The 26,303-nt window shown below is 43.1% G+C and overlaps 1 protein-coding gene across 1 annotated transcript in view; it reads right to left on the bottom strand.

Moving 5' to 3' along the window:
- Nubpl (NUBP iron-sulfur cluster assembly factor, mitochondrial) overlaps positions 1–26,303 on the bottom strand; it is a 162,626-nt gene that overhangs the window by 1,651 nt on the left and 134,672 nt on the right. The window contains exons 8-10 of the mRNA XM_051145960.1: positions 24,315–24,400; positions 7,384–7,504; positions 3,128–3,210 (exon numbers count right to left, since the gene is read on the bottom strand). Of these exons, the coding sequence (XP_051001917.1) occupies positions 3,128–3,210; positions 7,384–7,504; positions 24,315–24,400 (290 nt within the window). The remainder of the gene's footprint in view (positions 1–3,127; positions 3,211–7,383; positions 7,505–24,314; positions 24,401–26,303) is intronic.

Below are 26,303 nucleotides of genomic sequence, written 5' to 3'. Positions count from 1 at the left end.
TGCATTTGCAGCACGGTGAGATGTTAAGATTGAGAAGGAGGCAGGGCAGCTCATGGCAGAGGAGCTGGGGCTGTGGAGCCACACAGGCTGGGCCTGGAGGCTTGGTTTCATTCTTGATTAGCTGAGGGGCCTTGGGCTAGTTTGATGTCCTCTCCTAGGCTGTTTCTACAGCTGTAAAATGGCTGTGGGACCAGCACACATTTCCAAGGGTTTTCAGATGGCATGCAAAGTGCTGGCCAGAATGTGCACACAGCTTAAGTGGCCACTGCTATTACCATTATGCCCCTAAGAAATGAACAGCCAGGCATGGTGGCACACACCTGTGATCCCAGCAGATGGGAGGTGGAGGCAGGAGGTCATCCTCTGCTACAGTGAGTTCAAGACAGGACTGGGCTACACAAGACTCTGTCCCAAAACTTCAAAAATGAGAGGGGGGTTGGAGGAACAGAGAGAGAGAGAGAGAGAGAGAGAGAGGAGAGGGGGGTTGGGGGAAGAGAGAGAGAGAGAGACAGAGGACAGTTTGAGCAGTTATATGAATCTATATGAATGTTTTTGGAGGTACTGCCTCTTGAAGAATAACGAAATCCCTGTGTTTCCTTCATCTAGCATAAAAGCCACAGATACATTTCTCGAGCTGTTAATACGCCTCATTCATTAACTCAACTTCCTTGCTCTTACTGCAGATCTGTTTAATAGGTAATTTGAAGACACTGTCTGCTCTGTCACTACCAGGTAGTAGGGAACAATGGGACCAGAGTGAACGATACTGTATAGAAGTTAGTTTCATTTTTATTTTGAAACATTTGCAGTTGCTTTATCATATTTAGTTCACAGTAAGGCAGTGGGGTGATAATCTGGAAATTTTAAGATAATAAAGCTTCCATTTATATTTGAAAATCTTCACCAAGAATAACTTCTAAGAGGACTTGTTCTCTGTGCTAATTTTTTATTTTATACAAACAATAAAACCATAAAAACCATTTGTCCTTGGTCCATTGCATGTGTACTGGTCTCAGTCAAAGGCAAAGGTCAACAACCTCAATGTCACCAGCATGAGGCGATGCTATGACATTTAGAGTTCTGAATTCAAAGCCCCCACCATCTGTCCTTCCGCTACGGCATTCTCTGGCTCTTACACCATTCATTTCGTGTTTCCCTCGGTCTTCTTTCCTAACTGGAGCATACGGCAGAAGTTTGGCAACCATTAGCTCCTCTTAACTTGTGTCACAAGCCCTTCCAACTTTCTAAATGATGCCTCAAATTCAGCAGAGCCACACCGTTTCCTGAATCACCAGCACTGGGGTGCTCATCCCTTCTGAATGCTAAACACTGCTGGAGAGTTCACTTGCAGAGGCCAACTTTACTGCGCCATAGGGGAAAAGGGAGTTGTTGTAGGCAAGAGTCATCATGGCTACGGGCCGAGTCCAGGACTCAATAAAGCCCTGTAACATCAAGAACTACTGTCATTAATGCTGAAGCAGGGGACCCTGCCTTCATGACTCAGATCCTGCCACCCTGAACTGTAGTGCCAGGAGGGTAGCATTTATCTGGTGCAACCTCGGGGTGAGGGCAGAAACGGACCTGGCCAGCCCCGGCATCTGGCGGCTGGGACATTCTACATAGCAAGCTCTCAGGCAGCTGTGATCTATTTCACGTACCTTATTTAACCCTCTCGCCATGACATCAGCATGCAGATGGGGAGAAAGATTCAAGAGCTTAGGGAAATCATTTTTGGGTCCCACTTAGTGGCAGGCTCGGCAATGACTCTAGGTAGAAATACCTTAGAATCTCAAGTCTTAATTGAAATTAATAGTAAATACCACTATCTGTAGCAATCACCAAAGGATACCTTTATTCTGCTCTTGGAAGTCATTTACATGTGCATACTTTATTTTTAAAATCCTCATTTCAAACTTTTCATATACTGCATATTGAAAGTATACTTTTGACAGTTGAAATTACCATACTTTAATATGAAAGCAATAAAAACTTATGGTTTTGCTTATCTGAAAGTTCTTTAAAGGAAAAGTGGAAAGGAAATGTAATACCGGAAAGATAGAAAAAAAGAAAGTAATGATAGGCACTATATTGTATTTAGTCAAAGGTCACGCTCATCAGCTGCCACTCAGGCTGGGTGAGGTGCTGTGCACCCGCCAAAGGGTAACTCCACACGGAGTGTGCTATTTAGCCACGATTCCAGAGCAGACCGACTCTCACTTTCCTCACAGTATTAACCAGGCGTGGTTCTCTTCCTTTCTTGTTCATGGAAGATTAGAGGCGTGGGCAAGAAGGAGCAGGGCAGATGCTATGGGTGGACGGGTCATTCCCCTCTGCTAAGGAGTGGCTGGAGGGGGACAGAGCTGCTGGGAAACTGGGCTGCCGAGGAAGGGGAGACGAAAACTACAGCTGAGCTGATACACGGATGACAACTGCACGGATGACAACTGCACGGACTAAGCAGGGAAGGTTATATACGTGACTGATTTCAGGTCTGTTTCTCAGAAGTCATTATAAAAAAATGTTTTATCCTTTAAAAAAATCCATATTTTGGCAACTTTGAAAATCTATCAGTTATGTCCCTCATGAGGCTGGCTAGTGAAATGCTACCAGGCTTTCTGCTCTACTGCCCAGGCATATGCATACACACGGTGACTCTCTCATCCCTACTGACGGGGTACTCATGCACCGACTTCCTCACATCAGGCTCCTTTCTTTCAGTAACCAACTGAAGGCATAATACTGAAGTGTCATATTCTTGAGCAGGCAGAAGTTGCCAGCCAGCAAGATAGGAACCTTATAAGTTTCATTATGGGCTTCTTTGTGAGAAAACTGCTGGGAGGTCAACTGTCTGTTCTTTGAACTGAGAGTTTGGTATCCACATTTACAGCCTAGTGCAGGGCATAACAAGTGACTTAAAAACCAATGTGTGTAGCCTTTTTCTGTCTGTCTGCCTCTGTCTCTCTTTTTCCGTGTGTGTGTGTGTGTGTGTGTGTGTGTGTGCGCGCGCGCGCGCGCGCGCGCGTGCGCGCACGCCCTGTGCACAAGCAAGTTTGACTTGATCTCCCTTCCTCTTTATATATCACAAATACATCCCACAAAAAGAAAGACATACAAAAATGAAACTTACCTCATCACTTTCAGGATGTGAAAATACAACTGGCTGACCCGTATCTGAAGCTTCCCTTATACTGAGGTGTAAGGGAACATCTCCTGCAAAAACCCACAGGAAAATGTCAGAGCCAGGGATGCTTACACAGGCATTCACAATCTCACAAGTCCACCTTTGGAAAGAAATAAGACCTCAGTAAAGTCTCTCAAACTAAGTTGGATTATACCTACCCTCAATTTGCTGCATGCCTAAAAGAGGAATTTCAAGTGCAAACTAAGGGTGGAAAAATCCCACTTAAGGCAGTTGAGTGACTATATATGCATAGGTACAAGCTCAGGGGCAACCAGCCAAGAAATGAGGCTTCTGACTTGTTCTTTGCTGCAGATCTCCAGGTAAGAAATAGCTAAGAGGACATTTATAAGTGACTTTCTCCTGTAACAGCTGATATAGACATACTGTGTTGCATGCCAAGGAGGAGATGGATGCAGATGCAAAGCAGTCCCAAAGAGGCACCAACGAGTCTTCCTGGTGCTGCCAGATGAGCGAAGACTGCCATAGAGTACATTGGGGGTGGCAAGATGGCTCAACAGGTAAAGGGGCTTGCTCCTAAACCTGGTGCCCCAACATCAATCCCCAGGACATACATGGTAGAAGGAGAGAATCTTTCAAGTTCTCCGACCTCCACTTATGGCCCATGGTACCTGCACTCATACACAAACATGGAAGAAGTGTAAAAAACCCATTTAAAAAGTAAGTCAGATATGTATCCCACTATCAACATGGTTTGACACGTTGTTCCTTTTTACTATTGCCAACCCATGTAGCATGACATATAACTTGTGAGCGGGGTGTGTTCTTGGGAAGCAGCCATGTGCATCTGACCACACTGTCCTAGGACATGGGAGAACATACAAGCAGAGTGCTTTGGCCCAGTCTCCTGACATCCGAGAACCAGAATATGCAGTAGAACTGTCTTGTGCCTCTCAGTGTTTTCAGAAGTACCTCAAATCCCCACAAGGATGACCAAAACATGTGTACATGTGTGTTTTCTGTCAATATCTTACACAGCATCCTGCCAAGAAATATAAACAATGAAGACATCTATGTCACAAAATATTGAAATTTATGGCATGGCAGAGGGACAGGTATTTCAGGCTACTATTATCAGCCAAGTTTGCAACCATATTTATTATTTTTTAAATCCAGTTATTTTTATATTTGTTAATGTACAAATGAGTTTATTATAACACTTTGACTCCGCTCACATGATATTCATGCTGCTGATCTTGGTTGTCAACCTGACTGCATCTGTAACCAACTAAGACCAAGCGTCTGGGCACACTGTGAAAGATTTGCTTGACTGGATCATCTGAGGTTAAGTCTGGCCGCACCTTCTGGTGGCAGTCCACATAAACAGACAGGAAGCTTTGCTTTTTGCCTGGTTCCCTTCACCCTTGCTGGCAGGTTCATCTATACTCTGTTGCTGAAAAATCACTTTGCAGGTATTAAAACTTACTTCTCCAGGATTCCAACACAGACTGAAGACCAGCTGAGACATCTAGCCTCATGAATTGAACAGCTATTGGATTCTTAGCCTTTTGGTAGAGGGGAGATAGATAGATAGATAGATAGATAGATAGATAGATAGATAGATAGATAGATAGATAGATATATTGATTGATTGGCCAGCCAGACTACAGACTGTAAGCCACTCTAATAAAAATACACACTTTCTCTCTCTCTCTCTCTTCTCCCCCCCTCCTCTCAGCCCCCATTCCTTTAGAGAATCATGACTAATAAAATATCTAACACCCAAATGATAGATATAGGAAATAAGATTATTTCAGTATCCATTTAAGGATTAGCTTTGCAGCAAACTTGATGTCCCTTCTACAGATCAATACAAGGCAGCAGGGGATTCTCACAGGAGCAGACAGGGTAAATGTTACATAAAGTGCTTAGAAACCCAGGAAGTTTTTTATCTTCATTTATGTATAGCAAGGAAACCGAGATGGCTTCTGCTGTAGAAATAGAGTAAAATAGGCCAACCATGTATTTTATACAGTCACCTTCTGACATGGCATTTGCCCTCCAGAGAGTTATAGCACAGCATGCAGACATAGAGGGCCATGGGAAGCCACGGTGGGAATGGGAATAAACTTCAAGAAGAAGTCTGGGAGGGAAGAGCATCTTAGAGAAGAGCCAGGGCACATTTTAGATGCTGGGAGTCCTTTGTGATGGTCTGAGACTTAGGTGCTTTGCATCAACTCAGTTCACATGGATAAGGGTCTAAAGAGCCACTTCGGGCCAGAGGGATGGCTCAGTCAGTTATGACGCTTGCCTGAGTTCCATTTCAGGGACTCACATCATGGAAGGGGAGAATTGGCTCCTGAAAGTTGTTCTCTGAGCTCCATATGAACACAATGGCACACATATCACCACCCCCTCACCATAACACACGTGACATAAACACATTTTAAAATATAATTTAAAATATCCAAAGATCTGTTTTAGGAATAATCAACCCAACCGGTTATAAAACCGTGGGGGTGGGTGGGGACGTTAAACAGCAGAAAGCCTCAGCTGAGGGAGGTCTACCTGGTTTCACTTCCTCATCCCCAGTGTGCAGTGACATTTTTGAGAATGCTGGAATTTTGGGTTCTTTAAAAAACACATAAATACTATAAGAATGTGCTTTCATTTTAATCTCAGGTGTAGGTATGTGGGCTCCACAGCAGCTGACTATGATTTGCCTCATGCTCCAGAATAAGTGTGTTTTTGTCTGCTCCATACAGTTTCTGTGACTGTGTGATGCTTGAAATTCTGAGAACTTTTCACAGGGTACATAAATGCTCAGGTCCTGAGCAGTGTAGGTGGCTGTTGGTCATTAGGGAGGTTGGAAAAAGAAGAACACACAAAATAGCAGAGATCAGCTATCCCAGTCCCATCCTCTATAAGCGCAGCTCCTGCTGCAGACCACGGAAGACCTCTGGGGTTCCGCCACTACATTAAGTAGATGAGTGGGAACGTGACATTATCATTCCTGTAAACAGTGCTGAGATCTCATCTATAGAGGGCCCAGCGGTCAGCACCTCTGGCTTGTTCGAGGTCATCATATATTTGTGCGCAGCTGCATAAGAGGGAACTTCAGTCTACAGGAGGCTTCAAACATCTAATAAATGACTTACAAGACTGTCCCTCTTGTTCTAAGTTAGGAGGTTACACTGCCAGTGTAATTCAATAATGCCATGATAATTACACATTTACTTCATTATATAAGGGAAAGTCAATCTGTTATGTTATTATGCAGATTTGGAAAATTGAACTTTCTAGGTTAGTTAAATGAAAAACAGTTTCAGAATATAATTAGTGGCTATAATTACAGTAATGTATCAAACTATATCATTAGCATTCACCTGGCACTGTAGTTGCTGCTACAGAGCAATGCAGAATAACAATAATCCATTTAGTACTAACTCCAGAAACTAATTATAATAGAGAATGTTTTGAAATCCTTTCATCTCTAAAGGATCTTAATTTTCAATCTGAAGCTAGTAACATCTGTCTTTGCCCAGAACAGAAGCTCATTTGTGATTACAATAAAAAGCATGTTGTCTTAAGCACCCATAGCCTGCTTGTGAAGTTTTTGAAAAATCATGTTTTACCCAAAATCTGTTTTTGCTTCTTCACTTATAACATGATTTTGTTTTCCTCCTATAGTACTTAGTTCTTTGACTCAGTGCTATGAGCAATATATATAATTAAAATTCAAGTGCCATATTTTATAAAAATGGTAATAGCATATCACAATATTCAGGAGGAGATACTGTTGTTCTGTAACTGAAAAAGTGACAAGCAAAGATCTTCTCATGAAGGCATTCACACACAGTCAAAGAACATACTCTGAGAGTATGCTGAGACACATGAAGCACAAAGAACATACTCTTAGCATGTGCTGGGACACATGGACCAAGCATGTCTACATACGCCTACTTACACAATAATGTCCATGTCACATGTTGCAACCAAGGTAGTAACCACCATCCTATAAAATATGACTTCAATCCATGGCACTCAGACCACTTCTCTCTCCTCAAACTGAATCTATAGACAGCTTTAAATCTTAACAAGCTTAACACAGACAACAGCACTATACAACACTTTAAAGACACAAAAACCCCAAGCAACTACTTACTGTTTCCCTTCATCACAAGATTTCATTGCCATTTCCCCTCCTGCAACTTCCCCTGTGAAAGAGCAGTCTAAGATCTTACCAAGAACATCCAGACCAAGAGTCTGTGCCAGTTTTCTTGCACCATCAGCTCCGAAAATGTGAGTTTTGTGTTTACATTTTGGACACTGGAAGACACTCATGTTTTGGACAAGACCAAGAACCTAGAATAATACAAACACATTGAAATTAAAATAAAATTACAGTGGGTCATGGTATATGATTTTAACACAGTATTACCGAGTACCTATTGGTAAGACAACAGTCAAGTGAGGCGGGGCTCTGTTCTCATGGGACTCACAAGCTAGCGAGCGATGAGGATGGTAACTAACACAGTGACACACGGGGCCTGGGAAGAATGAGAAGAACCTTTGGGTTGTGCAAACAGAACTGTTCTTTTAGGTTGTGGGTAGGGCCCCTGAAGAGGAGGTGATGCCTGCAGCAAAAACACAGCGGAAGCACAGCCAAGATGGTAAAATCTGGAGCTGCCTGGTAACCTAGTGGCTGGGTCCCAGGGGTCTAATAAGGATGGTCACGGTCATATGGGCTCAGGCTTTAAGTATTCAGTCTCCCAGAGGCTCTTGTATTGAACACTTGTTACTCAGCTGATGCTATTTTGGGAGGTGTTGGCAACTCTTGGAAGTGGGGTCCAGCTGAAGGATTAGATCACTGGAGGTGCTCTTTGGGGCTCTAGCCCCTTCAGTCTCTGTCTCTGTCTCTGTCTCTCTCTCTCTCCCTCTCTCCTCTGCTCTGCCTCTGGCTCTCTCCCCTCCTCCCACCTCTGTCTTACCCAACACAAAGGGAACAACTTTCTCCTCCACATGCTCCCCAACCACGTGGAGGCCCTGCGGACTGACGGACGCCTCTGAAACTGTGAACCAGACTAAACCTCTCCTTTCCATTCTTCTTCAGGTACTCTGGCCACTGCCGTGAGAGCAGTGACAAGTCAGAAGACAGAACAATCATGCTCGTGAGCCGCGGGAACAACAGAGATTTCTGAAGTTGAAAAGAGGTGGCGGTAGGCGAAAGGGTGCTGTGACAATGCAGCTCAGATGACAACATGTTGAAGAACAAGAGGGGAAAAAGAAGAACAGGGTAATGGAGGACAGAAGCCTTACAGCCTGCAGCAGCTCACGTATTCTGAGCTCTTTTAAGTCATGCACTAGAACAAGTGCTTGGAAGGCGTCAGTCCCTCCACAGAAGAACCCTGAAAAGTGGGGGCCTTCTTCATTCTCGTTCTTCAGTGGAGAAACCTGAAGCTAGCAGGAGAGTCACTTCAGCCCTTACTGCTGCGATTGGAATAACAGTCTAACATTTCACCCAGTTCCCATCGCTTTCTAAGTTTCCCTGACTTTAGGTACAAAATTGATCTTCAAGAAACATTATTATTCAGTAGTACCATTGAGTAAGCACACAGTCTGCAAATACAATCTGCATCCATGCACCTTTTCATCTCACATCCGTACGGGTTTAAGCAGCGACTCTCTTCTGGAATAAGAATGCAGGGCACCACTGTGCACAGAGATAACTGTGTCTGTGCCATCCTATCTGCTCCATCATGAGGTCATCACTGTGGGAGATTATTACATCATTTGCATCTTAAATGAGGAAGAGCACCAAGAGCCCACAATGACACTGATGGACAGAAAGGCGATAACATTTATTATCGTTTGTGAAAGAAGGAGCAGATGATGAAGACTGTCTACACACACATGGAAACCAAGACAAGCAAACAGGGAAGGAGTCCTGTGCAGCACAGCTTTCCAAAGCATCTCGGACACATCCTTTTGCTGGCACAAAGTATCACAAAAAATGAAATTACACCATGTTTTGGTAATTCGGTGCCACCTCCAGAAAGCTGGGGAAAAACACAGCTTAGTATCACAGGGTTTATTTGTTTATTGACTGTGATATATAATGTTCTCATTGCTTGGGCAGTTTAACTGCCATTTATGTTAAATGTTATGTATGCCCTGACTGTAGGGCTTTTAACTTAAACATAAAAAACATTACTCAGTAAAAGAGAATACGAAAAACCCTTAAATAAAGTGAAAGTCTGGGTGTGCTGTATTTTAATTTAGAGAGAACAGGAAAAGCATTCTTAAACGAGAAGCTCTTAGCCCTGTGGCACAGAGGTGTGGCATGAACGGACCTGCAGGTTATGTGATTCACTCTCATGATCAAACTGTCCTCTGTGGACTACAGAAACACCCCAGGCACATTCTCTGCAGACTGCATAAATGTCACAGGCATAAAATATACACACATAACCAAATAGCATTTAATGTGCGCGTACATGCCAGTAACTGGGCTAGACCCAAGGGAGTCTACAGTGGGGTGAGGGGAGCATTAAAGCTTATACTGTAATTGAAGAAATGGATTGAACAAAAAGATCTGTCCTGGAAGTAAAGCACCGAGAGGAGAGGGTTCGGTGTACTCCAGCATCACAGAAGGTTTCTCTGAGGAAAGATCTGACCCAAAAGCTACAGAAAAGCCAGGCAAGGCATGAGTAGAAAGTACATGGCTCCCTTTAGAGGCTGAAGGTGCAGTGAGTCCTTGGCAGGCGAGGGCATGAGATGCAGCGGGTATTTGGATGTCTGGGTTCTGCTGTGCAAGAGAAGCACAGAAGGCTTCGATAGGACTGGCATCTGTGCCTGTACTCATAGCAATCTTACTCAGGGGTTTAAAAACAACGTGATATAGTGGGGAAGAAGATGAGTTTGTCTTGTGTGTTTATCTTTCTTAGACAAACCCAAATTCAGGGCCATGTGCTCCAAGATCAATCATGTGAGAGGGGATCACCAGCTTTCTGCCTGGGCACAAAATAAGGATTTTTCTCTTTTCCAATTAGGTGAGGACATGCAGTCTGTCTAGGCCAAAGAAATGTGAGCAGAAGTACCTGTGTCACTTACAGTAGAAATTTAGGGACTAATTCCACACTCTCACCTCACTGTCCTGGTGTTTAGACAGCTGCTCGGTCAGTATTGATGCCATAGTTAAGTACAATGCAGAGAAAAATAGACACGCTGCACTAGAGAAGCCGACTGCTGTTGACTGAAACCACCCACTTTAGCGGACACAGAAGAAAATAATTTTCTTTCGAGAATTTCTATTTTATGACTTCTGTGTAATCTAATGAGAATTTTTTAAAACCCAGTTATGTTAAGTGAATCTGTTTTTGTTTGAATCCAGGTGTGGGATATAGGGCTGCTTCAGACTGTCACATCAGCTTACTATAATGTATCTCATGCTCTGGCAGAGGGGAGTTTTGCCAGCCGAGGAATTCTGGGGATTCTTACAAATGCACTCCAAAGAGGTGGCTGCTGCTCCTGCTGCTGCTGGCGGCTCCTGCTGCTGCTTTTGCGATTGCTGGATTGCTGTTTGCTTGTTGGAGACATTCTGATGACAAAGATTAGACTTGCCCCAAGGAATTTGATGCCCCTAACCAGCAGGAAGTAGTCTAAAGAGGTCTACTCCCCCTTTCTCCTCTAACCTTCTTTCTTGCCTACCTAGTGTTGGGGGATTGGAAGGTACAGTGCTGGAGAAGGGTGGTAGATATAAGAACCCAATAGTGTAGCCAAAAAGTCCAGCTACAGTGTAATGTCAATTTTTAATTTTCTAATGAAAATAATATAATAATACCATAATATACATGTGCTATAAAACATGGACACACATATATAAAGCATAAATATGCACTAGGACACACAAAGCACCATTTATTGACAAAATCACAAAAGTGAAACTTTTAAAACTTCAAGTGAAAGTTGACATCACTTAGCTTTTGCACTAATAAGACGTGACCTCTTCCAGCATGAGTATCAGTGCCTAATACTGCTCATCTTTCACCCAAGTAAGCTAATTACACTTGACTCGAGAATCTGTCTCAAGAACTTCACACATACACCACTTTGCTTCAATATTAACAACAGCAAAGTGGCTATAAAGGAAAAGCACAGAGGCCAGAATAGGCCTATGCATGAATGCCATTGCTTTATAATGGGAATGGCACGGTGCTTGCATGTTAACTGGGTAGCCACATGGGAACTAGCGTATCTTAGCCCACCATTTGCACCATACAAATACTAACTTCATACAAACAAAAAGCTTAATGTGAAAGACAACACTTTGAGAAGAAAACAAGTGAGTACACTTGCAACCTCGGAGGAAGACACAAAGAAACACTACAGATAAGCTTAAGAATTTTCATCAAAGAGGAAATAGTAGGACCCACAGGGTCCTGGAAACCTACAAGAAGAACTTTATGACAGGCAGATCTAGATCCTGGGGTCCTCCTCAAACTAAGGCACCAGCCAAGGAGAATATAGGCAGTAAGCTTCGAACCCCTACCAAGACCTAACTGACGAACAGGATATTCTCCACTGTTGAGTGGAGAGTGAGACCTGACTCTCACACGAACTCTGGTGCCCCTTTTCTGACCATGTCCCCCGGATGGGGAGACCTGGTGGCACTCAGAGGAAGGATAGCTAGTTACCAAGAAGAGACTTGATATTCTGAGAGCATATATAGAGGGAGGAGGTCTCCCTCAATCACAGACATAGGGGAGGGTAGAAGGGGGGAAGTGGGAGGGAGGGAAGAATGGGAGGAAACAGGGGAAGGGCTAACAATCTAGATGGAATATGAATAAATTAATTAAAAAATATTAAAAAAAAAGAATTTTCATCAAATAGGACTTTAATAATATTAAGGAACAAACAGATGCCATTTAAAGGACAGAGAGACTATAGAACAGGACATGACTTCTACAACACAAGCTTTGTGATAGAGTTCTTATTGAAATATATGAGACAAATCAATAAAGCCAGACACATGATGAAAAACTCTATCAAAGGAAACAGCCAAAGCACATCTGAATAGAAAAAAGTTAGCATCAGAATGACCAAAACAAAACCAAAGCGCAAACACCCACCCAAGGCTGGGATGATGTGAGACAGCTGTTCTTTGGCTTTTGGCCACCCTGTAAAACTGTTGGGCCATATGCACCTACTGAGTTAGACTATGGCACATCCAGGTAAGGTGCCCACACAGGTGTGACCACATCACAACAGAACAGTTGGAAAACTACGCAATAAAACAGATGCATTCTTCTATGTCCTCACAATACAGCAAGTCAAGGAACTGCACCCAAGTGAATTTTGGGATCATGACTCAGACACACTGTTCATAAAGACAAAGCACTCTGTGACCCCAGTCTTAGAAAGCTCATGGCCAGGCTAGAGTCCAGCTTGATGATTTGGGTTCAACATGGGAGTTAGTGAAAGGCAGGAGGCTCAGCATTACTAGGAATGTTCTATCTACTTTGAAGAGTTACATCCTTCAGGCAGCATCTTTCCTGCTTCAGCTGTAACCCCTCCCCTACTTCCAGCTCTGACAGCCACCATCTCTGTCCCTGTGAGTTCAACACCTTTAGATTTTACATATAACTGAAATCAGGAAGCATTTGTCTTTCTGAGCCTGGCTTATTTTGCTTCAAATAATGTCCTCCAGATTTATCTATGTTGTTGAAACAACAGGATTTGTAAAGGCTGAACAGTATTCCACTATGCATATAAATAATGTTCTTTATTTGCTCATTTGTTGATGGTCACCAGCACTGGGCTCATATTGGATTCTGTGAACAATCCTGCAAAGACCTTGAGAGTGCAGACATGTCTCTAGCACGCTGACTTTGCTCCAGAGGATGTATACACAATAGTAGGGATGCTGGGAGATATAGCGTTACTCTTAATTAAAAAATAATTTTAAAGTATGAAAAGATGGCTCAGCAGTTAAAATCGAGTTCCGCCATGCAGAGGACTGGAGTGTGGTCCCCAACATCCTTGTCAATTGCCTGTAACTTACAGCTTACAATTGCCTGTAACTCTAGCTTACATGGCCTCCTCTGGCTTCCTTTGGCATCTGTACTCTAAAGTGCACACACCACCCTCAACACATATACACATAGTTAAAACCAAAATCTTTAAACATTTAAACAGTTCTATAAATCCCAGAATGCTGGAGTAATATATATTTCCACAAGCCATGGGCAGGAGCCCCCTTCCTCTCCTGCTTCTCTCAAGCTTGTCCTCTCTCTGTGGACAGCGTCCTCCTCAACAGGGTGCTCCAGTGGTCCTCCTGTGCATTTCTGACAGTTGGTGATGCTGAGCATTCATATACATGATGATCACTTATATGCCTTTTCCCCCCCTTTTCCTTGCAATTGGATTTTGGGTTATTTGCATATTTTGGATGGTAGCTTCTTATACCCTTGTGCTGGTTGCTTTTGTCAAATTGACACAAACCTAAACACCTGGAAAGAGGGAATCTTATTAATAGAGAAAAGTACCTCCATAAGATCAGCCTGTTTGCAAGTGTTGGGGGGCGGGGGGTGGGTGGGGATTTTCTGGAGTAAGGAATGATATGGGAGGCCTAGTTCACTAGGGGGTGGAGGGATGGTGCCAACCCTGGGCAGGTGGTCCTGGGAGGTATGAAAGAGCAGATTGAGCAAGCCAGTAAACAGCATTCTTCCATGGCTTCTGCTTCTGTCAGTGCCTCTAGGTTCCTGCCCTGAATTCTTTCAGTGATGGACTGTGATGAGGAAGTATAAGATGAAATAAACCCTTTTCTCTCCAAGTTGCTTTGGTTATGTTTTACCACAGTATCAGATGCCCTAACTAAGATACCCATTATCACATACAGAGTTTGGAAATATGTTTACCCATTTCATATATTTTCCTGTGCCCTGTCAGTTGCTCTCTTACCTGTGCTGATGTCATCTGCCCATTTCTGCATCTGTTGCCTCCAGAAAGTCCCTGCCCAGAGCAAGGTCACAGGAGAGCTTTTCTCAGGCTTTCTTCTAATAGGGTTATATTCTCACATTATGTGTTTATGCTTTTAGAATATTAGAAGCTGCTTTTGTGTACAGTGTGAGATAGGATCTAATTGAATTATTTTCAAGTGGCTACCCAGTTGTCCCCACACCATCTAGAGACAAGACTGCCCTTTCCTCATTGCATATTCTTGACATTTTGGTTTAATATCAAATGTGTATATTTACTTCAGGGCATTTAGTTGCTGTTTCTTGAATATAAACAGTAAGTGTGTTCATCTAATAAAAATTACTTGGGCTGTGCACTTACAATTGTGCCTTTTAGGGAGTCATGTTACAGCACAATCTGAAGTTGTTTTCAAGAAAAGAGGTGATTAGGGGCTGAAGGGATGACTCAGTGGTCAAGAACGGATGCTGCTCTTGCAGAGGCCCTGAGCTTGCCTCCCAGCACCCACATCAAGTGCCTCTCAATCCCCTATAACTCCATCCAGCTCCTAGAGACCAGATTCTTCTGTGCATATAACCCCCATTCCTCCCTGACATGCACATAATTTAAAACCCTTTAAAAAGAAGGTGATCATGAAAAGAATGGTACTAAAGCATTAAGAACAAATAACAAAGACGAAGATATATTGGGAATTGTGGACTAGTGCAAACAACCATCTACTTCAAATGGAAATTTTCCTTAAAAGCAAAGAAGGGACGGAAAGATTATGATGAGCTCTGGGAGGAGACCGTCTCCTGCTCCTACCTAACACTGCAGACCTGAGTGCAGAACTGAGTGCAGACCTGAGTGCAGACCTGAGTGCAGGCCTGAGTGCAGACCTGAGTGCAGACCTGAGTGCAGGCCTGAGTGCAGACCTGAGTGCAGACCTGAGTGCAGACCTGAGTGCAGACCTGAGTGCAGGCCTGAGACTTCTAACCCCAGAGCAGCTCCTGAATGACAGAGTTACCCAGCCTGTCAATAGTAGCCATTAGTCAAATGAGGCTAAGAAGCCCTGCATGGGGCTAGTGTAAACCGAGAGAAATCTGGGCTGCCAGTGCCTCAGTCAGAGGAGTAAGATATTCCTGTAACTTGGGTTCACAAGTTACTTATTTTTAAGGATTTTAGAGGAAGTATACCATGAGCGTGTACATGTATACACACATAATAAGTACACGCACCAGAAGTGGGCAGCTGTACACACCTGAGAAGGAAGCACATTCATGGTAGCAAGGTTCTGTTAAGAGAAAAAGCAGGACTCCATATGTTTCCTTGAACACCCTGGAAAATACTTCTCAAAGAATCATACAATCCTTATTTATAATACAGTAAATTAATTTTATCTGATCTTGAACTTGATAGGAATGAAATTATGCAACAAAAGTATTTTCTTTCCATGTGATTCACCTAATTAAGCCATTTATATGTAATCCATTTTCATGGTGCCCCAACATTCCATAATCCTCTCTCCTACTACTACACATATGGGCTATTTCTAAGCTTTGGGTATTATAAATAAAATTCTATGGATGCTTTTGTATTTCCTTTTAAAAACCTGACTATTAGATTATACCCAGATATCACTCCTAACATGATTTGAATTTGCACTGCTGTAATTCTGAAGGAAGCTAAGCACATTTTAAGTGGGTTTTGGTCATTTGTATATCAGCTTCTATAATGTGCCTACTAAGGCATTCTGCCTGTTTTTGCAAACTACTATTATTTTCTTACTGAATAGTAAGAATTCCTAAAAGGAGGGCAGTGGAGTCGCTCAGGGGGTAAAGACGAGCTTGACAATCCAAGTCCAATGCTCAGAACCCACATAAAGATGGAAGGGGGGACCAACTCCACAAAGTGGTTCTCTGATGTTCCCACGGGCATCACGGAACAGGAATTCCTCAGCCACATTATGTACATGTGTGTGCACATGCACGCGCAAAATTTCTTTAAATCTTTTGGATGACTTTTTATAATTCAAGTGAATTTCACATCAAATTAATATTTTTAATGTACAGTTAAACTTAACTTTACCTATTTTGTTTTATTTTTACATTAAAAAATACAGTTACCCCAAATTTTAAAGTTACACTTGTGGCTTACTTTGTGTTTCCATTGGACACTGCTGCCCTGGACAATATCTGAGCACAGCTGTAGTTTGGAAGTCATCCTGTCTAATGTCAAAATGTACAAAGATGTATGAAAATATTTTATCAGGTTCTGAGATGTGTTATAAGTATTTTCTTTAATTGATTAGATTTATTATTAATAATGTTGTCATTGTATATATATGCCTGTGTGCTATGGTCCCACATGGAGGTCAGAAGACAACTTTGTGGAGTCAAGTCTCTCTAGTCATTTAGACGCATATATATGCAAGCATGTTATTGTGTACATATGAATGCTATATGTATAGTTTGTCATATATATATGCCATATTCTTTCTCTTTAAAAGGAGAAACCCATTATTAACAGATGCAGACTGAATAACAAATGGCTCTGTGGAAAGTTATGGGAAGGCGTGCAGGGAAAGCACCCATCCAGGAGCTTATGAGACACTGTACTTCCTGAAGGGACAGCAGCCGGCCAGCCACCGAGGTCTAGACTAGGGCAGCCAGCAGCACTCAGGAAGAACAGAGAACACCCATATCCCACTTCTACTCACAGGAAATAACTGGTGTCTACATGACCCACACTAAAACAAAGTAGCCTCACACCGTGGGAATGCTTCATACATTGCTGTTTGTGTTTACTGTGGGCTGTTGTGTGTGTCCTTTGATAGCAAACACATTAAAAACAGCAGCTTTGCTCTGGCTTAATTTACATAATACCGTGGAGCTGCAGCTGTAAGCACACTCAATCTTGTTTAATGCCTCATCAAAGTATAAGCTCCTTTTTTCCTTCTTACTTCAGCTGGTTGTTCTGGAAAAAAAGAAAATATTGCATGCCTGGCTAACATCAGCTATCCCCTCTTATATGCTATTCCTACATAATTCCTATCCATCACTGGCTCAGAAGGGAACTCCTTTTATTAACAGTTTAAAAATTGACTATTGAAATTTCAACATTACTCTGAATACTGGATTTTTGTGTCTAAATGTAATGAATTAAGTGGGCTCATAAATTTAATTTCTTCTTGCTTTTTGAAACTCTGCTTTAGGTAAGCAACAAGTAAGACTGTCAGGCTACTTTATAATCCAATTTCTCAAGGCTAGAATAGGTTAAACACTGGCTGGAACCTGCCATAAGCATTAAAAGCTATGCTTTAAGAAAAGTGTGTGTGGTGGTGGGGTACACTGTTAAGTAGAAAAATGAATAGCAGTAATGAAAATAGATTAGATCCATAAGTGCTTTTCTGCTCTCCATTGGCCCTGCACCTATTTTTGAAGCATGGATACGGATACTGTAATTGTTTAAATGCTATGGGTGCCCTTCTTCGTTTCTTCACAAGAAGTCTGATGTGGGAAGAATGGGTGGAGAGGTCTGTGTCAACACACATTTCAAGGACCAGAGAAGTGGCCATGGTCCATGAGGTACAACCTTTCTAAACCTGGCTTTCTTCGTCTCTAAAAGGAGGATTTATACTGCCTTCTGAAGTCTGCGACTGAAACAGTAGCATTCAGAGTGACCAGTCGTAGTACTACATGCTAAGTTATGCCAAGTCCTGGATATGCACTCTAATTCACCCGTTCTGACCAGGGGAGAGCATTACCTCCCCTATTTCACGGACGAGGAATCTGATGCTGAATTACTTGCTCTAGGCCACATAATAAATTACAAAGCTAAACTTCAGTCTAGGTCAGTGATTTGTATGTGGAAACAGGGTGACAAGCGAATGAACTGGGGGGAGGGCTTTACTCATGGAAGCAAGTGGCCTTGGATAATGACAAGTCAATACTGTTTAGTAGAGCAATTTACCATAATAATTAAGGGCATAGTTACAGACAGGCCTGATTTGTATTCTCACTGGCCTTCACTCTGGTATGCAGTCAGGCTGAAGCTTCTTAAAGAGCGGCCCTGCTGCCTTTCTCTTAGTCATGGTCTGTGTCTCCTGGCTGTCATTAGATCCTTTGGCTCCACACCTGCAGCCCACTCCTTACTGTCCCATGTGCTCCAGCTTCACATACCCACCTGAACAAGTAAAGCTCAGTGGTAAGCAAACACTAGACCCTCGAATGTCTCTGTGACATTCCATGATGCCCACAGTGCCAAACTCAACTCTGGATTAATGGCAGAGGCCACGGATGAGGCCCTGGAAAGAACTTGCACGTGACTGGTGGAGCTCAGTGCCTCACTAAGCAGATGTTCATCTATGTATGCTGCCCTGTAAATGTGGGAAGCGATGTTCTCTACCTCACAGGGTGTTCTGAGGGAAGATGAGCTTAACTCATTAACTTAGAAAGCCACTCTAGTCTAAAGCCACACAGGAGCTATTAGGAGGCCTGTGGAAAGACAAAGATGATCCTGTATCTAAGATGTAATTATGGCCGAGATGCCGAATGTCCCCAGGATATGTTTATATGAATGATGAAATTCCTTACTGTCAAGAAGGAAGTCATGGATGGCACATCATATGCAAACGTCTGCACCTACTGCTCAAAAGAATTTAAACAGTATGCGGCAAGGTTCTCTTCGGGACAATACTTCCTTAACTATATCTTTATCTGCCTGCTTTTTATTGCTATAACAAACTATCTGGGGCAGGCTAACATTAAAAAGAAAAGAGACTTAGAGCTCACAGGTATGGAAATTATAGGGTGCCGTGCCTGTATCATCTCAGCTCCCTTGAGTATCTTATGGCATATGGAAGGAATTTATGCGGAGGGAGACATCATAGCCCCAAGCAGGAAGCCAGAGGTTGCTTTGAGGTCATACTTACTCTTACAATTAACTGATGCCACAATCTCTTCTGAGAGCATGCCCAGTAGCCTAACAAAGGCACCACCTCTTAAAGGTCCCACCGCTACCCTGAAAACCAGGCCTCCAGGCCAGTACTGGACCCCCTGAGGGACAAACCACAGCAGCACCGCATGGTGAGACAGTTGGAGACCACTTAATGTGCAGAGAGTAAAACTACTGTGTTGTCACACTGAGCGGAAAGCCAGCTCCCTAACTCCCCAAGTTCCTCTGCCTCCTGCTTGTTTGGTTGGAAGGTCCTCCAGGTCTGACAGCCCTCCTTCAGTCTGTGGGGTCTTTCCCCTCACACTGCTGTTGTTCAGGATCAGGCTCTGACGGCCATGACCCCCACATTTTACCCCGGACCCACTAGAAATGCATATGTATGCATGGTTATATGGACAATGTCAACAAACGGGCACTTCTCTTAAGAATTTAGGCTGATTCTGTGTAACACCTTTGGTTTTATCTTTTACTGAACTGATTCAGGCCCAATGGTGCATCCTGACCAGAACTGTGAAGCCTCTACTGCTCAGACTCTGTCTCCCTGCCTCTGTGCTTTCTTGGAGCCTGTCCTTTCCACTAACCTCTAGCAGGTTAAAACATTTTAAAGCCCCACCATAACTGCATCTACTTCTTGGCCAGCTTTTTACGGACTCCCCTCCTAAGAAAAGTCCAGATGGCAGTTACAGACAAACAGCAATCCTGAACACTACTGTACTTGCCTGAGTTTTCAGACATATAAGTCCCTAGATCTAATAGGAAAGATATATTTAGTGAGTGGCTACATGCTCAGCACAGGCCAAGGCAGGCAGTCCCTCCATCAACAGAACTTACAGTGTAGAACTGAAATGCAAAAGGGAAAAGACACAATGAAACCATAAGAAGACTGAGCTCTCGTAGTAAACAGCACTAGGCCAAGTCCAGAGAGAAAAGTCTGCTTGTTTAGTCTGGTCACCTAAGGATGAAAACAGATTTCTTAAGTGAAAAGTGAGGGGAAAATGTGCTTGGGTAGGAAAGTGGTGTGCTGACGATTCTGGGGCACATGGGATGCAGGAATGTGCACAAGTGGATGAAGACCAAGGTAGCTGTGACTGGGGAAAGGGCAGAGCAGCCTACCACTGCAAAGATGAACCCTGGGTCATGGTGACAGTGTACCTGTGAGCCAGGCGGCTGCGCCGTGGAGGGTGTTCAAGGCAGGTTCCTGAGGGACTCGCCTCTTCTGGGAGACTGACAGATAAACCTATAGTAGGGTGACAGGCTGACTGGACACGTGTACAAGGAGTTCACAGGAAGCATCATTGATTTTACAAGTCATATTGGGAGGAAAAAGACTCCCCAGGCAAGTAACTCCTGAGATGAAATCTGAAAAGTGGACATGGGTTCCCAAGCTGGGAGTGACTGCATCAGGCAATAGACCACCATGTCCAAAATTATAGAACGGAGAAAAGACACAAATAAGCTAAAGGCTTTGCCACAACACCAGCCTCACTGGACCAAAGAAAGTCTTCTTATTCTCAGAACTTAGGGCCCCTTTGACCCCAAAGAGTTAGTCAACAGATGGAAAAAGTATTCAGAGAAAGCGGGTCTGCTTTTCTTGCTGGGGTCATCATAGATGCTTGCAGTCCATGCTGGGTAGTTTTTGCCAACTTAACCTAAGCTAGAGTCACCTGGTAAGAGGAAACACCAGCTTAGTAATTGCTAACTATAGCAGCATCCAACCCACCAAGGGCCATGCCATCCTGGGGCAGCTAGGCCTGGGCTGTGTAACAAAGGTAGCTGAGCAGGACAGGGGACACAAGCCAGTGAGCCACACTCCTCCATGGTTCCCACCTGAATTCCCACCATGGCTTTCCTCAGAGATGGATGTGACCCCTAAGAGGAAGCAGACAGTTTCCTCCCAGGTTGCTCTAGTCCTGGTGTTAGTCATCACAGCAAAAGGAAGTAAACTGGAGCACAATACTTCATTACAGAGGGCCTAAGTATCAGAAAATCCACACTAATGAACATGTCAGTTAACAACTGTTTGTTGAATTAAAGTTAAGGGAGCCTTGTGTAACTAAGAAATAAGAGATTGGGGTATTCTTCAGGAGCTGGGTTAATTCCCAAAGAAAGGACTGTGGAAGAAAATCGCAGTGAGGCCAAACATTCAGGCTGTGAAAGAGCAGCAAGGTATGAGTCGCGCTCTTGGAAAGGAGGCATCAGAAGTGGGTCAGGCTACCATACATAAATTACTCATTATTAAAAATGGATAAGGCTGGACATTCTTTTTTGTTTTTGAAAAAATAGTCTACCTACAAATCCTGCTATAATTGAGGATTTTCCATAGTTTTTTTTATCACTTCAGGCAGAGGGCAGAATTTAATCCCTCATCTCTTTCCTTCTTTCCCAAGCTATGCATTGAGTTAAGAAATCATTTAAATTAACTTCAAAATGTTCTTGCAGACATCACTAAACTCTGTCCATACCAATGAAATCCAATGACATCACTGTTTCCATGGTAACTAATGCACTTCAAAAGGGGGAAAAACAGAACAAAATGAAAACCAGGGGAAGGGAATAAAGTGGAATAAACAGCGTAGCATCGCCTTTGCATTTATGGAACACTTTTTAAATTCTGACCATTTTGCCATTTCTTAGACTCTGGGGCTTTTAAGCATCATATTCACTTCTCACTGATAACAGAGACCCACTTTCCCACGGAGCAACACCATGGTTGTCAGACCGCATACAGGGCTCAGCACTGGAAAGTTCTCGTTCACCTGAGAGCCTTACTACACATGCATGCTGTTCTTTGGCTCTAAGAGATGATTAAGACATTCTACCCGTAAGGCCAAATGATCAAATCAGGGCATAGAGAGACGGCTATCACAGAGATACAGCAGGCAGAGGTCCAAATGCCAGAGGGAGGAATGATTGCTTCCCTCTTAGAACCAGCCACAGAGCTCCAGAGACTTTCATTCCTATGCCATTTAGTCCCAACACACCCATGACCACATCCTGGCCCTGTCAGGACCCAGAACAGCTCTAATTCTACAAACTTAAATTTACTGGTGTGATCCCAAATAGCTGCTTCCTCTCCCCCACCCCAATCCTGGATGCAGTCCTATGAGCCCACACGGCCCACTACCTTTCACTTCCCCATGGTATTTCCTTGTTGGCATCATCAGCTTTTATCCTTCCATGGCATCTAGTCAGCATTATGTTCTGTAAGAATTATTCTGACCCACTCTCTGTCTTGGAGATCAGAAAAAAAAAAATTCCATCACAACAGTAGAAGATTGTTTTCTTCATCATTTATAGGTCAACAAGTGTCAAGGGTGTGAGAGGAAAGTGACACAAAAACTGAAAGTATACATGCTGAATGTGGCAGCAACAGTCATTAGACTCTGAATAAACAGAGTCCACGAAGGGCCTGACCCATCGTCACTACTGCCTCAAATGATAAGATGACCTACTAGGATAAAACCAGTCATTTCTGAGGAGAGATGAGAGACTCTGAATACTGCTCTTTGCAAACCAATCTCTATGGAGGTTTTGCCGAGGTCAAGTGCAGTAGGCGTATGTCTCTGCCTTCACTTCAGCCAAGGTTAGCACTCATGTCCCTGCAGGACAAGGACATTAACAGACCAACAGTCCTCTTACCTCATTTTTGCCAGGAAGGATTACCAATCACGTGTTAACTCAGGGCCATTAATTCTAGTAGAAGGCTGCCTCTCTCTTTGCCACTTATTTAAACTCAGGTAAGAGGCTGTACTACTTAGTTACCTGCACAGCCATTGCATGTGTCTAGTTTATCCTGGAGGACGTAATACAAAGTCATATCGCTCAAAACATGGGCAATAGAAAAAGGTGTCTGTCTGCAGTGGCCATGTGATTATCACTGCTTTAGGTTTTTTTCCAAGCTAAATTTCAGAGCATAGAACACAGGCTCTAAACCAACTAAGCACACATTTAGGTCCACCACTGAGCTCCAGTCACCTGGAAGGAAAGTAGATAGGTCTGCTTCTTACAAGGCTCCTTCAGGCTTACCGGGGCTTGTCTGTCTCATCAGCATACACAGCTCCACTCTGGCTGCCACGGGAGAAGAGATGCTCCTGGGTAAGGACGCCCTGACTCTACTGCATACATTGTGTTACATCTTTCAAGGCTCCTTTCAGAGACAAACACTTCAGGAAGCATCCCTGGCCTTTATCCGGTGTCATGGTCTCATTGAAGAATTTGAGGTAAGTTATGAATTTTTCCCATACCCAAACACAAAATCATCCCACAGTGTGTGGTGGATTGAGAACTATGAGCACCCGAAGCTAATCCACTTGTCTGTGCAGATGTGAGCACAGGCGTGCATTACACAATGCACGTGTGCAGATTCGAGGGCAGCCATGCAGAGTCAGTTTTCTCCTTTCACCTTTACATGGTTCTGGGGACTGAACTCAGGTTGTCAGGCTCACAGAGCAAGCACTTTACCACTGACCCATCTTTTTGGCTTGAACAAAAGTTTTAAAAGGCCAGTTTCTATTAGATTTAAAGATCTCGGTGGAGAGCCACATGGACAAAAGCATCGCAGTGGTCTTGCTCTAACTGGCTTCTGGCACTATTCCTTGGCCTTTGCTGAGGCCACTAGAGGGAAGAACCTATGTTTTCCTTAGAGTAAAGAAGAGGGGACCCTGTGAATCTAGTGAAGGTGTGTGTCTGGTCTCGGCAGGGCATCACTAAGCAAGCAGCTTGTTTTAACCATGTGCAAATGGACAGCTTCTTTCCTTCGGCTGCTAGAAAATTCATAGCATATTTAAGTTCCTTTAATAGCATGAATTTGTTTGCTGACTTTGCTTTAGGCTCCATCTGATCTAAATTACTCTTTGTCTATTTTTATCACATTTTTACATCATTTTGTCACGGACAGAATACTCTGAGACAGTCCCTAGAAGAACATGGGCTATCAAGAGTTAAAATGTAGGAAGGAAAAAGAGTCACCTTTTCACCCTCCCCATGGATGGTCTGATCTCATCTATGAAAGCATTTCCTGGGATGCTCACATGACTCTGTCAGAATTAGCAAAGCAAAGCTCTTCAGAAAACTTGCAGATTAGCATGATTTGGACATATTTACAACCTTAAGTATGTTTTATAGCAACTGGCAAGATGATCTAGAATTTTCTTGAAGTGTTCTACGGAAGGCTGAACTAAAAGAGAACTGATGTTTTGCTAATGGCTTGGTTCTTAGGCTAGACAGGTCTCATGCTTTTACCAGAGAGGGTGTAAATGCTTACAGGTACGTGGACCTTCCGAAACATCTCCGCACCCTTGCGTGCATCCATCAGTGCAATGTCCTGAGGCGTGGAGACAATCACAGCACCTGAGCAAGAGGGAAACAAAGCAAGGCGCAATCTTAACGCTTCAGGGAAAACTTGCTGTCAACATGATGTTATTCACATACTCAAGAGTCTGCTACAGGACCTAGCCAAGTCACACGACGTTGACACAAGCAAATATAAAGGTATCTACACTTCCTTCCCTGCCTTTGACTCGTGGCTTCTGACATCACAGCTGACTGAGCGGCACAGGCGGCACACGGTAAGCCCTTCGTATTCAGACCTGTGTTAGCGAGGCATGTACTGGGCCAGCCTTGCTGTTCAGAAGTCAGCAGTCTAACTGGTATGCCAGAGGAAACAGGACTGCCACACAAAGTATCAAGCATGACAGAGGATGTGCACGAGGTCATGAAATTCCAATGGAGAAACAGGAAGGAGCACTCACAGGAAAAGGGGGTGCTGGGCTGATGTGTAGGGTGGAGAAGTGGAAGACAAGGAGGAGCCATAGGGACTGTCCAGAAAGAGGTAATTCCTAAGTTGAGTTTTAAATGTTGTATTCTGAAAAACCCACACTGTGGTGAATGGTCTGGTGGAGGGTGAAGCCGAGGGCTGTGGTAGAAATTCAAAGGCAGACTGGCCAGCTTGAATGGAGTCAGCATTGGATGACGGCAATGGAGGATCCCACTATCACCCTGCACACATGGATGGCCGGGGACAGTGTGCAGGTAAACAAACTATATTATAGACCAAATGCAAGCACTGGATTACAATTAAATACATAAAAACATGACATTTCAGAGTTTAGAGGGACAGCCTATTTGAGCAAATGAAAACAGAGGAGAGGTTATCAATAAATATATGATTAGGTGATGTGAAGGTCAAATGGTAGCACAGAATACTCTCTGAAGGTCTACTGGGCAATGCTAGGGGACAGAGGCAGGAGGACTAAGTGACACAGCACACACACGGGAAGACAGGCAGACCAAGCTAGAACAAGCAAAATCTTATGGCACTTCTCCAACAGGAGAACAAGCTCTTATTGCAATCAACATTTATTTATCTTTATCTTTTACAATAATATCAATAACTTGAATTTCATTGATTTTTAAAGGTTTTTTCTTCATCCTTGTAGTCTTTAACCCAGGAAAATTACTTCTTTTTCAGAATAAAGTATTATTAGAACAGGCCAATGTACATTCATCCATGTATAGTTGGGCACTAATGTAACAGAGATTATAAAGAAAGCTGAAGTTTTATCTTTTGGCCCTTTTTTTAAACATTTTTATTAATTTTAAAAAATTTTACATATACATTTATATTATTACACATATGTACAATAAACTACCTACAGCAAGAAGAACCATGAAACAATCAGGAATTATATAAATGTTACATTCTTAGTGTTTTGATTATTTGTATTTGGCAACCTTGAAGAAAACATCTTTCCTATCTTGGTGCATCTAAAATTCTGAATGTAAATCAGTATCTATCTTATCTCATCATTATCAACGTAAAACATCTATCTAGACCTAAAACCATCTTAAGCCCTAAACAACTAAGCTTAATTGTAAAACTAAACTATATGGTCTTCAACTCAACCCCATCAGAGATTTGAGAAGGAATAAAATTGATTACCTGAGTATACCAGGAGTGCAGGCTAGTAGCTTTCCAAATGAGAAGATGACAGAGACAGTTTGCTACCTGAACAGTCCCCCAACACTCTCTATAATGTTGGAGCATCATCTTCAGCCTTCTGGATCACTATATCTGACAGACACATTTGTGAGGCAGGAACTATTGAGGACTTGCTTACCCTGTCTTGGCAGAGTTTGGCCATCAACTCTGCCTGCATCCAAGCTTGCCCTTTTTAGGGCAGAATTCTGTATGGCGTCAAAACAAGGACATTTTGTCCAGTGGCTTGTTTGCCACATTTAAAGCCATCTCCAT

Source organism: Acomys russatus, chromosome 1 (genome assembly GCF_903995435.1).
Source record: "Acomys russatus chromosome 1, mAcoRus1.1, whole genome shotgun sequence".
NCBI classification, from domain to species: domain Eukaryota; kingdom Metazoa; phylum Chordata; class Mammalia; order Rodentia; family Muridae; genus Acomys; species Acomys russatus.
The sequence above is the reverse complement of the archived record's forward strand: the minus strand, read 5'-3'. Positions and strand labels throughout refer to the sequence as shown.